At 39.5% G+C, this 13,659-nt stretch overlaps 1 protein-coding gene across 1 annotated transcript; it reads left to right on the top strand.

The window, feature by feature from the left end:
- Positions 1-2,236: 2,236 nt before the first annotated feature.
- Positions 2,237-13,324, top strand: LOC136772926 (E3 ubiquitin-protein ligase TRIM71-like). Its single transcript, XM_066726174.1, has 7 exons — positions 2,237-2,533; positions 6,598-6,765; positions 6,896-7,117; positions 7,344-7,643; positions 7,943-8,233; positions 8,320-8,871; positions 9,028-13,324. Exons 2-7 carry the CDS (start codon positions 6,685-6,687, stop codon positions 9,715-9,717), a joined length of 2,136 nt encoding a protein of 711 aa, XP_066582271.1. The 5' UTR covers positions 2,237-2,533; positions 6,598-6,684; the 3' UTR covers positions 9,718-13,324.
- The last annotated feature ends 335 nt before the right edge of the window (positions 13,325-13,659 follow it).

Here is a 13,659-nt window from a genome sequence, read left to right as displayed (position 1 = left end):
AAGGGTCTGACCTTTTTCATACACCTTGTATATAGCTAGTACGCTAATGCTTCAGATTATTTAATCAAGAAAAACAGAGTAGCGTCTCGACGGCAAGTACATTAACACACACGCACACACATGTATGCTGTTAAGGCACCACTTCTACCTTACAGCAAAAACAGAAGCCCTAATCTAAAAAAAAAGCAAAATTTTGCACTATTCCATAAATAATACGTGTGTATAAAACTAGAGAAAAAAATCAATTTTAGCAATTATCGTCATATCAAAATCGCTTTATTAAAATTCTCTGGAGCGAAGGGATGTTTGAACAAAAATTGGTCACCACGATATGTATAGGAAACATGAGGTTCTTGACCGTGTATATTGAGCTGCTGAATTTAAAAAGGAGATAAATTTTATAGGAGTTGGCTTTTCAAGAAGGAACGAGGGGTAGCGTTGGTGTATAAAAAGGCGAAAGAAGATTAAGAGGGGCGTGGGGCTATAGCAAAGCGTCATTTTGGTGCACCGCACCGGATCAACTCTATTATATTCCGTGACACCTGTTCTATCATTGAATCTGATTCATCTCCGCCATCAAGACCCACTGACGTCAATCCTTCCATCTCTATAGCCCTCCCCATCTTTAAATCAATCATCTTCCATCACAAAAATCTACTTCGATTTGCAACAAAATACTTGTAACATATTTCTTTGCTATTGCCAAATTTGTTGTTCATTAAACTTTGGCACACAACACCAAGGAAGTTTCACTAAGATTATTATTATTATTTATATAAGAAGGTTTAACTTCGTCTCGTGTTTCAAGCAAGTGGACGTATGTTTTTAAATAAGAAGCTGGTGTGTAATTTGGAAAGTGTCAAGTGGTGAAAAGTTGGTAGTTTTGCATGACATATGATTTGTTATTGAATTGAATTAATCTGCACGAGGCAAAAGCTTGAAGGTCGTCATCGCTAGTGGGGGTGAGTGGTAACAGCAGCGCCAGGTACCCCCTGCCCCCGCGAATAAAGTAAAAGTACAGTGGCTGGCAAGGTGAGGTGGGATTCGCATTGAACGTTTACCTCCATTCATGCTTTGGAGGCGCATGCGTTTTATCGCAAAACCGCGCGGCGAATGGACCTTCGCTCCGGACGACCTCGCCGGGAGGGGGTGGCTACCCCGTTGAAGGGGACGATGGGGCCGCGAACTCTCTCACGTCACACTCCCAGGAGAGGCGTGGGTGGATGTGGATATACTCACTATGGGATTCTGCACACGCTCATTTACAATTATTATTACTCTCCCCCCCCCCCCCTCCCTTTTAACTCTATTTTTCCCGTTTACAACTCTTTCTTTTACCATAAATATTTTCCATCTCTCTCCCCGTCAAGGTAAAGTGCTCTTAACTCTGTTTACAGCAATGATTCGGAAGATCGATTCCAAGGTCCGAATTTTTAACTTAAAACTCGACGAATAAAAATTCAAATAAATTTTTCGTAGCGTTGATCGTTAAAAAATTAAATAATTAATTTCGATAATAACGCAAATATCGCAGTTTACGCTTGAATTTGATTTCAGTGATGGATGAAAAAATTGCAAGTATCAAATTCACTGAAAAATTTATCAAACGTTTAACCGCTCGAATCACGCCCCCCAGAGGAGGGATGCGACGTTGAAAACAGTGTAAAGGGGTGGAAGAGAATCAAACCTGTAACACATTTTAGAAAAAAAAACTTGAGACAAGCCAAGTATAGGGATTTGTCGGTGACAGGAAAAGTTGAAGCTTTGATTGGTATATTTTGATATAACTAATAACTTTTGAAAATTACCCGGGTTTGAAGGGCAAAGGTGGTAAGTTAAGAGAGAGAGAGAGAGAGAGAGAGAGAGAGAGAGAGCATTAGGGGCGAAAATGGGTGGAAAGAGAGTTTTTCGAGGTAAATATAAGGGGAGAGGAAGAGAGGGTTGATGGTGGTGTTATGGGTTAAAGTAGAAGAGGAGAGGAGGAAGGGGTAGAAAGAGAAAGAAGGGAAGGGGATGCGGGCTGAAGGGCGCCGTAAAATTCGCTGGCCATTCTCAGGGGATGAGCGCGTTGCGGGGGTGTTCGAATGTCATGGGGGTGGGGGTGCGAGGGGTTGGAGAGCAGCGCTGCGATTGGTCGAAAGGCAGCCAGCTGAGTAGAGGGTGGGGGACGGGGCGCGGGTCTTCAAGTCTTCAAGACCACTGGAGTAGACGAACTCGACCTTAGTGCGGACGGAAACCTCAGCGTGAACACATCATTACGCGCAAACGGTCATCCATCGTATCCTTGCTTTCCCCCCACTCTTGACTTCTATTCGCCCATCTCGCCAGCTTCCCTTATTCTCCGAACATCTCGTGAAAAAACCAGCGAGAAATCGGACTGCTTCGTGGTTCACCCCGCGCGAGCCAATCGAGTGTTAATTTTCTCAACGTCAACCGAAATTGGAGAGTTTTCACTACCAACATCCAACATGACACCAACAACAGTCTGAAGTAAGAGAGAACATCCCTTCTCCATCTTAGGCCAGCGATCAAGGTAATTATTCCATATTGTTTTATTTTGTTCGTAATCCTAAAATAGTGTGAAATCTCTCTATCTGTTTTCTTGCTCGAGATTTCGCGTAATTTATCTGATAGTCTGCTCGATCGTTACTGGTACCGAAAAACCATCAGCAGTTCTCGTAACAAATACTTTTTCTTGTCTTTTGCTTGCTCGGTCGTTTTTACCATAAAAACTTATTCCCGTTGGCCGTTCCAATCGTGCGAAATTTAAATATTGGCCTTGTTATTTTCGTGTTTACCAATCGATCTGGCTTTGTTTTGATCCTGTGGATCATGTATTTCCAACTGGCGTTATTCTTGGCGCGTCATGCGTTGGAACAGGTTGTGTATCCACGTTCGAGAAAACTGAATATTTTCAAGACAAATTGGTAATGATTTATTTGTTAATTATGGTACGGTGGTTGTTATGCGCTATTTTTACTCGTTTTCTTACATAAATGAGGGAATTTTAAATTTGGGAAAAACGCGAGATGAAGATTTCAGGGTTTCCCGCTGGTTTTTCCCTAGTTTCCCCTAGACTCGAGCGACATTGAAATTCGAACGAAAGCGAGAGCAGCCGGCAACGCGGCCTTTAACGGCCGCCAGTGAAAACGAAATCAGGTAGCTTTGCCCGTTCTCACCAAAGGTTGTCGTCGTTGTTGTTCAACAAAATCGTTAGCTCGAGAGGAGAAACAAATTGTTTCCTGTGTACCTTTACTAATTTAACTATTTATAACTGTATGCTCTCTCTCTCTCTCTCTCTCTCTCTCTCTCTCTCTCTCTCTCTCTCTATGCTATTTATATATTTATAAATATGAAAACTTTTCCATATCAAAGCGAGATTAGGTTGATCCAACCGAGGCTCGCCTCTTTTTATTTACCCAGTCTCGATTGTCAACAAGAGTCAACCGTACGACACAAATCCTACACGAATCTGTAAACAGAAAATAGGATAAAATCATTTCGTACTTTGCCGATAGAAATTAATCAATCTACCGAGAAATATTCAAGCTTTTCCAAAAATTAGTTCTCTGACGAAAAAATAAAGCTTTTCTTATTTAATAAATAGATCACTAAAAATGTAATAAAATTCTTTCGAATTTTCGATAGACCAGTTTGATTATAACAATGATACATGAAAATTATTACAGTTTCATGAGAAGAAAGTAGAAAAACAGACTTTTAGATTACTCAATGATAGTCTAATAATGAAATGAAAAGTAGAAAAATTATTGGCAACGACTCCGATTGGCGAATGGTAAGAGAAGAGACAGGAGCTTGCGCTGCATTAATTCCTATATAACATCTGTATCCCGGAGTTCTTTTATTCCCGTAACATTTGGTAATTTCATCCGTGTTTGCTTCACGGTTCACTTATCGTCTTTTATGTACCATTTCGACCAATCTCTTTACCGAATAGACCCAAAGAAACGATAGCCGTCTCCACGTATACAAAGCTGTAATGTTACTTTATTTGCTTTGCTTTATCAACAACGAAATGAATTCCCAAGCAAAAAAAGCTTCTATAGAGAAATCGTCAACCGTATCTTCCTATGCTCTACTAACAAGCTAATTCGGAAAATCAATTTCAGAGATAACGAAGTAATTATCGCTTGCACGGAAACTACACACAATGCGGATTGGAAAAATAGATTAGTGATAAGGGGACGGTGGTTGAGAGAGGAGGGGTGGGGGGTTGCGTTACGATGATAAATGGTGAAAGTAAATGCATGTAGAAGGGAGTAAAATTTGGCTCTGCTTGTAAAAGCTAAGACAAGAGGGAGTAAAATGGGCGGTGTTCCATCCCGTTAAAGCGTTTTCCTGGGCTTCCATACACGTGCGTGTATTGGTGTGGACAGATTTTACTTTCTCCTTCATTCTGACCCTCGAGAGGAAAAGCTGCTGTGACCTTGGTATCCATGGCGATTTTCAAGGAGGACACACCGAAAATGCTAGCGAGTATCCGGAAAAAGGAGAGAACCACCACCTTATGCGAGAGCATCGGAGAAAAATTGCTTGTATTATTTCGTCCCGTTTGCCTTTCGCAAAACTCCTTAAATCCGCAAAGCGTCTACACTCCTCCCTTTCCTCTTTTACCTGACCATCTGCTCGGTTTTTCACTTCCCTACCCTTGGCGCACAAAATTCCCAACGTACGATAAACAACCATCGATAATTTTTCCATTCTAACCGCTCTAACAGTCAACCCGTAGTTTTGCTCTCTCTCTCTCTCACACACACATACATACACATACGCGCGCAAACATGTTTCTCCCACAGCCCTAATTCTCTATATGAAAATAGAAAAAAGCCATCCTGTGACTCTCCGTCCGATAATCAATACACACAACACCAGTTTTTGTTTGTACCTTAGATTCCCCTTTTTCCAACTATCTCTCTTGCATTTTTTTTAACATTTGTGTCAGAAACAATTTTTGCAAATAACGCGCCCGGTGATTGAAAACGTGTACCTCTTTAAACGTACTGGCTTTAAAGTCAACTCCACTCGCTCTCTCCTATTTGAAATATCTCCTTTAATATATAGACTAGACCAAGCAGTCTGACTGGTTAACAGTCGAGATTCGACTGTGTAATATATCGTTCATTCATCCGAACCTTGAACTTGACTTTTATCCAAAAATATATCTAAATTTCTATTGTTTTAATCTGCCAATTGTTTTTCTTTTTCGCCAATATTTTCCCAGCTCCGTTATCAAACTAGAGCATTATTCGCGTTTTATTCGCAGCGATAACTTTAATTCCAGAAGGAAATAATTTTACTCGGTCAGACGATTCGTTATTTTGTTCAAAACATTTTTCAGATAATTTCGCGTTTTTCGAGATAAAATTTGCGGATTACGGTTCGAGCGAAGACTCTTGAAATATTTCTGGTAGATTTTGATTGGGTGTATACGAGGCAGATAGACTTGGGTTTCGGTAGATTCTTGAAAATTTTCCATGCCCTTTCCAAGCGTGATTCGTCCAGCGGATAATCCATGTTTTCTTAGGGAAGCGATAGAGTGGAGGGGGGGGGGGGGGGAGAGTCGAAGAGTCCCAGAAGGGTCCGACAGGATAACACGCGGGTGGGCCTGGAAAAGGACCCGAACGACCTTCCAGGAAAAAACGGCATTCTTTTCTTCTTAGCTGACCTGCCGGAAAAGCTGCTGGCGAGGAGAGCTTGAAAACTCTCGGCCAATGATAATTTATTCTCGCCACTTTCACTTGCGCTACTCCTACTCCTCTCCAACCTTATAAAAGCACTCGCACAACCAACGTTTTCCTCCCCCACCACACCCATTTCCTCATCTCCTACACAATGCTCATTTTTAAAGTGCCTTGCTCCATATCAATTCTAATTTACTTGCTGGGAGAAAAAAAAACCCGGAACGAGATGCAATCGTTTAAAACACCCGAAAATCTTCCTTCGACTCTTGTACAAGCGAGCAAAAAAGTCTGATTACTCTAAAAGCATTTTCACTCGGTTAAAAGAGCCTTCGAGTTGCTCGATTTGTACCATGAGAAGCAAAAGTCAGCGCTGAGGCTTCTCTCGGCGATGGTCTGCTGACGTCACGCGAAGGACTAAAAGCTGTACTACTGGCATATTTCCTGAGCAGAACGGAACGCTCGTGGGGGGATATAGGGAGTGTCTCGACTCCACAAGGGAAATATCTACGTATATACACCAACGCTGCTGGCTTCCCCGTGATTATTGATTTCTATGGGACGCCCTGAGTCCCCGAATAAAACTTGGGACCATTCCTCCTCCCGTAGACCCTGCACACCGCTGCGAAAAGGGTGTGTTGTCGAAGCTTTCTCTTTCAGCCATTTAAAATCCTGAACCTATCTCACTATTCACCGGTCGACTGGAAACAGTCTGCTGCCTTTCTTATTTCACTGTCAGAAAAATTCCTCGTCTACGATTGATAAACATGTCTATATATATATATATATATATATCGATTTAGCGGTCGATTCGATACAATTGTAAAATAATATTTATGTGCTAGAATTATTTTGTTTAGCGAATTTTATGCTTATCGCTTTCTTGGTTTTTTTGCAGATCACTTATTCCAACTGGCGAGAAACTAGTGGAAAAGTCAGCTGGTTATATCGATCGAAAATCCTTGATTCAATAGAGGATCGAACCATGAGTTACTTCAACGACCCCAACGGCAACGATGTGAGCGATAGGGAGCAGATCAAGCACGACTCTGACGAAGACTTAAAGGTGAATAGACGTCGATCGTTTTTGTTGATTAAAGAGACTCGAATTTGATATTTGACTCGTTTTCTCGTTGCTTATTCGAGCCTCGCACATTGGGACCGATAATTAAACGTACGTTTTCTTTGATGTTTAGATCGCGTCCCCGATACAATACATCATGAACGGGTATTCGAGTCTGAGTCCATCCTCCAATGGATCTTCTTCGTCCTCGAATACTCCACCAAGGAGTCAGCATCGCGAATTCATCGATTATAAATCTTTGTACTCTCTGATCCACGGCCTCCAAGATATGGCCACAGGTACTAATTTAGCAAACGACGACAAGGATCAACGAGCTCCAGGCCCCCAGAACAAGGTGTGTAAACGTTGCACCAATGCACTGCTATGTGGCACCTTTTCGTTAGGCACACCCTGTCAAGTGAGATACTCACCAAACCTTAATAATTCCTTGGTAATTTATCTCTTTGCTGTAGTTTACACAAAGTGCAATAAGTTTTCTTTAAAAATTCATGCAATTTAGCCAAACTCTTGCCAACTCGTGGAACCAACAGGTTTTTAACTCAGTTCCTATGGTGTTTTAGCCCTCGAATGCTGTAGTATCGTCGATCGCACCACCGAGCTCATCCTTGGCTCCCGGAAGCAGATTCCCTCCGACTTCGAAATTTCCATCCATCTGCATCGAGCACGCAGAAGCTATGGTCTGTTATTGTCGGACCTGCAGCAAATCCGTTTGTCTGCTCTGTGGCTCCGTATACCATACCAGCCACGTGATCGTCACTTTGTCAACCGCTCTGAGAGAAGCCAAGTCACAGGCTTGCCAAGTTTTGCACGAAGCCAAACTAAGCATCACTGCTTTTTATGGAAGCCTAGACGCGGTTCATGTAAGCCTAATTTTCTCAAATTCCAAAGTATCTATCGGACGAATTCTCACGAGTCATTCGATTGTAATTATAGTGAAAAGGTTGTACATGCCATGCAGCAATGACGGTTCGTTAACGAGACAAACCGAGAAATCGCGTTTACTTCATCTCTACTTGTTGCACGCGAGTCCAATATAGTAGAAAATTCAAAAAAATGCAAAATTTAAATTTTGCACAGATAACGTTTGAGAATATATATATATGTGTGTAACAGGATTGATCGATATTCGATGAATTTTAATCAGAGTCCTTTTTTACAGATGGCTACCGAGATGCTGGAGCAGAAAACGAGACAAGCTTCGGCCGACGTAATGCAATGCATGCGTCGTATAACCTGTGCTTTGGAATCGCGTGAAAAAGACTTGATCGGAAAAATCGAAAAGGCCAGGAAGGCCAAGTACAGCGCTCTGAAAGCCCGCGAGGAAGTTCTCAAGTCCGGAATTGATCGTTTGTCCAAAGTGGTTAAAGCTTTGAGCGAGGCTATAACATATTACTTGCCCTCTACCGACCCTGCAGACTTGACCTTGAGAAAAGATATGGCTACAGCCGAGGTAACCATTGTACAAACTGTCGTCTGCCGCTTCGATTCTCTGCACGAAATTTGTCTAATCATCCTCTCTCCTTGCTCGAATTTTAGATCTTCGATGTCTGTCGTACCTACCGTAACCTACCACAACCAGAGGAGAACTGGATTTCCTTCACCGGTCCAGAAGGCAATGTTCTCAATGCCATTAACAGCTTAGGCTCGGTGGTGTTGCAGAATCCTGGACCCATAGGTGACAGACGAGCTGTTCGCGGACGCGGTTCGCCAAACGATTCCTTCAGCCCGGAAGTGGTACCCTATGGAGTCCAAAATCCGATCGCAGCACCTTCCTGTAGCATGGCCAGAGACGTTAGCAGATTCAGAACCAGCCATGTCTTCGAAGTGGTGAAGATCATTGGAAACGACGGAAACGAATACGATAACCTTTGCAGACCATGGGGCGTCGCCTGCGATTCTGATCATTACATTGTGGTCGCCGACAGATCCAACAATAGAATTCAGGTTTACAGTCAATACGATGGATCCTTGATCAGAAGATTCGGCACTCACGGATGCGGCGAAGGACAATTCGATCGTCCTGCAGGTGTCGCCGTGGATCTCAGAAACCGCATCATAGTCGCTGATAAAGACAACCATAGAATTCAGGTAATTATTCCTCGACCCTTTGCACAGTTTTATCAAAAATTCCATTGCCTTGCATAGAATGGATAGTAGTTTTCCGTGACTATGTATAAAACGATCGCGATTCCACATTGTAAAATAATTTTCGACACTGGTATAATTCTATAATAATTTGTTTAGGTATTCACAATGGAGGGTGATTATCTGATGAAATTCGGCGAGAAGGGCAATCAATCGGGACAATTTAATTATCCTTGGGATGTAGCTACAAACTCTGATTGTCAGATTGTAGTTTCAGATACCAGAAATCATAGAGTGCAGGTGTTCAGTGCAGATGGAATATTTTTGCGCAAATTCGGAGCTGAGAACAATCCAAGTCTTTGGAAGCAGTTCGACTCCCCGCGTGGAGTGACCTTTGACCGTGAAGGCAATATCGTCATAAGCGATTTCAACAATCATCGTTTGTTGGTCATCGGATCTAATTGTTTCGAGGCTAAGACAGTTTGCGAGTCTTACGATGGTACGAAATTCTCCAGACCCCAAGGAGTCGTGGTTGATAGGGAGGGTAATACTTACATTTGCGATTCGAAGAACCACACGGTCGTAGCGATCGATTCCCATGGACGATTCTTGTGGCAATTTGGGAACAAGGAGAAAGACGCGTGTAACAGATCTATCTCGCACTCTACCAGAGACAGAAATGGTACCCAATTGATGGATAGACCTTCCGGTATCGCCATTAATGCCAAAGGATTAATTTCGGTTGTAGATTTTGGCAATAATAGAGTGTTGATCATCCGAGTTAGAAAACGATCCGAAACCAATGGTTATCCTGCTTCGAGCAGTTGGATCAAATTGCAATATGAATAAATCACTGTTGAAACGTTATACGATCGAACCCAACCACTCGACTGGATTTACTCTCGACGTATAGGTGATCCATGCTTACCGCGAGTAGATCCAATTGCAATAATACGATCGTTCATCCGATCGAACATTGTACATATTTTTCTGTTAGTCGTTAGCTGAACCCTTTCTCGTCGTAAGCAGAATTTCCCCCGGTAGAAAAGCTCTACGTGGGATTATCTTGTCTTTTCAAGGACAGCCTTGAAACACCTCTTTGACTCTCGCTCTAGGAGGCAAATTTTACTTAGCGATTGTACTCAACTGTTTACACGAGAATAGATTAGGGATTTGTTTTTTCTGTTCTTGACATAAGTATAATACTCTCTTGCTACCTCGGTGCCAACAATAAAAGTACAAAGAGAGCCTTCCGTTTCGAAGTCGAAATAAACGCCGACGTGCAGTATCATCATCAGTTACTTATACATATATATATATATATATATACATATATATATATAGGCACTAGAAAAATGTAAAGTAAATTGTGATGTGCTCTTAAAGAAGAAAAACTGTTTGCGATGTTTGTCCGATGATTTTTTTAGCAAAGTCTTAGATCGAACTGTTCGAGTCAGATTTTAACCGATCATGCGTTTTTGAAAAATATTTGTCTTGATTGAACTTGGAATTCTGGTGATTTGGGCCTCGCATAGTCAAGGAGACGAGAGACTCCGAAAAAAAATTCTTTGGGTTAGAGGAAAATTTATGATTATGGCCTTGTGATATTTTAAAGGATTTCTGCGGAAAGGGGAAAAAGTTTTTGGTAATTCGAGATTCATCGGATAAAATCATCGACAAGCTTTTTTTGTTGCTAATCTTAAGAATAATTATACATTTAACATTATAAATATAGTATTAACGCAATTGCTAGATGCGTGGGATGATGGAATTAGGAGCGTTATTTCACAATTTAATACGTAAAATTCGGTTTTTGCAATTTTCACATTCTTATAGATCATTTAAAATGTTTCAACAGTATTACCGTTTTTCTTGCTTTAAGCAACTTGTACCGAGCAATTGCTATATCTAGCTTTAGCAGTGTCATACACAATAATCTACAGGCTGTGAGAAATGGGCTGGCTATTAGTCTTGGGATATCAATTTTTAACTTTTCTTTCATATCACATATCACAATCTATTTAATGCTTTAATTCGAATTCAAGGGATCGAGATTTAAATCTTTCTACCTATATGAAAATTTAGAGTCAAGTCGAGAGACTCCCAATGCCAGTCCATTGCAGCAATTTAAATTATTTTCAAAATTTTCATATATAAAGATATTTATATACATCTTGAAGAGATGAAAATGATAACGTCTCCTGTAGCATTGACATTGGGAGAATAAAACGTGATTTAGGATTAGGCAATATGAAAAGGACTACGGATGTGCAGAAGAAAAGTTCTTTTATGCGAGACTAGAACAGATCGTGGTGTTTCTTTTTTAATATTATATAAGCGAGATGACCGTTTTACTTCACTGAAAGATTGAGTACGATGTTTTATAAATGAGTATAATTCGATAAGTCATCGTACAGACACTTATAAATAAGTTTTGAAATCCAATGAATTTTTTCACATCGTTTCTATTGATTTAATCGACATATTGATCAATATTAATTTTACGTTCGCCTAGTATAAGAACAAATTTAAGAAAATAATTCCCAAAAATGGAATTACCCTTGCGTGACCTCGTATTGAGAATGGCAGCTTGTGCCTCGGAATGAGTTTTTCATTCTTCATGACAAACTGGTGTTTCATTTAGTGCATCAATGACAAAACTAATCGATGGGATTGCTAAGAAAGCCCCCTTAATGATTTTCATATATATTATTTTAAGAAGGCCTAACCTTTTCAAGATTAAGGGTTTTCTTTGGTTTTAATAAAACACACCAGACTTTTAATTATATAACTACTTTATTATTGTTCCTTATTGCTCCTTATTGTAACACGACTGTACAATACAGACTGACTTTATCGTAATGGTCGGTTACCTGCCTTAACACGGCAGGCCTCGCTTATAAAAGAAAGAAGAATATGCATTCGTTTACGATTTAAACATTCGCTCATTCATTATACTATTACATGCAGACGGTAGTCCCCACTGCTCTTACGATACCAGTTTATTTTCGAACGTGACCCTTCAATGTTTGTTTCACAAATTAAAGCCGTACAGCCACAAATACACCTTTAGGCAGATTCGCGCTCGTCAGACTCTCATTTCAAGGTATCCTCCTGTTACCTTTATCGGAGTCTCATATAGTCTCAGGAATAAATCCCTAAGTGCAGGGGGCTTTCTTCTACTCTCACTGATCTCTTAACAAACATTGAAAGGTCACCTCTTACACATCTTAATAATTTTTTTACTTAACCACTGGTTGATGCGAGCAAGCGCCACTCGCTGATGTTATTCTTCTTGAATTTATATCAAAGTCGTATATGTGTAAGTAGATATAGTTACTGTTCGACTTATATTTTAAAAAGATTAGAGATTGTGGTATCGTCATAATCTTGGAGGGAGGGAATAAAATGAAACCGATCGTATAAATACGTATACAGTACTGCTCAATCCGGATGAAATAAATCGGTTTGGAGAGCAACTGAAAAATCGGGAAATTCGAAACATCCCTGATGATAAATAACAGAAAATTATATAACAAAAAAATGGAAAACACAAGAAATGTAAAAAAAAAAAAAAGAGCATTTCAGTCTCCACATGATAACTACTTTTATATAATTAGACGATATTTTTTAATCTTAACGCGATTAGTATAATTTGATAAAACTGATTACTTGCATAAATCGCTGGATCTTCCATTAATGTTGACATCTTACTCCCTGATAGTTTTCTGTCAAACTGTTTTTCCTTGAGTGTTCAATGTTTTCTACAATTGTATTTTCCACTTTTGATCATATTTTATGAGAGTTTATAAGAGCTGTAGCATCCAATGGGTTGGTTCACACTGTACCAACCCATTGGATACTATCGTATAGTAATCTTATGCAAAAGTCACATTAAGAGACTCTAAAGAAAAGAAAATTTAGCTGGCAGACCGATATAAAATGTGGCAGCTTGTCTAATTCAAACTGTTATACTCTATTTTTGTATTATCAATCACATCGATTAATCGATCAATTTCAGAAATGTTAGCCTATAAATATTTATGTATTGCTATTTGGTATAGTGTAGCACAAAATCAATGATACCATGGCTGTTTTAGAATACGAATCAGGAAAAACTTGTTCGAGTGAGAAACTAAATTTATCTATCCAACGATTAAAATGTGCTAATATGATAATATTCACCCATAAATGGGATCAAAGTCACGTATATGGATAAGCTGACTTGTTTATAATTATAAGTTTATAATTATCTAAATATTTAAGAATGAATTTTGACAATTATTTGATGATAAGTATAACGTAAACGATTGATTGCGATAGCCAATTAAAGAGTCTTGCTCTTGCTGCAAACTATATATTCATCTGTTTGCGATTCTAAGCAGATTTATTGTCATTTTAGTTATTGTACAATCGAGAAAATACCGAAATACAAATATAAAATATAAATATATATATATATATATATATATATATATATATATATATTTACATACACATACACAAACATACATTTTAAAAATAATGGCAACGAGGAGTAAGTAAAAAAAATTGACCATCGAGAAAAAAGATTGATTCAATTTATATAGCTGAATGTTGCACTATAACTATAACAGTTCTTTTTTATTATTATTATTATTAATTTTTCACCGATGATGATCACTTAACAAAAGCAACAAATACTCAATTAATCTTCTACTTATAAATAGATAAACACTCGAGTTTATTCGAGGAACACGATACTTGTATTCTTGATACTATCACAATTCGACGTCGATGGGCATTGCAAGA

Source organism: Prorops nasuta, unplaced genomic scaffold (genome assembly GCF_024137725.1).
Source record: "Prorops nasuta isolate Cenicafe-Biocafe unplaced genomic scaffold, Cenicafe_Pnas_1.2 PNAS00004, whole genome shotgun sequence".
Classification (NCBI taxonomy): Eukaryota; Metazoa; Arthropoda; class Insecta; order Hymenoptera; family Bethylidae; genus Prorops; species Prorops nasuta.
The sequence above is the reverse complement of the archived record's forward strand: the minus strand, read 5'-3'. Positions and strand labels throughout refer to the sequence as shown.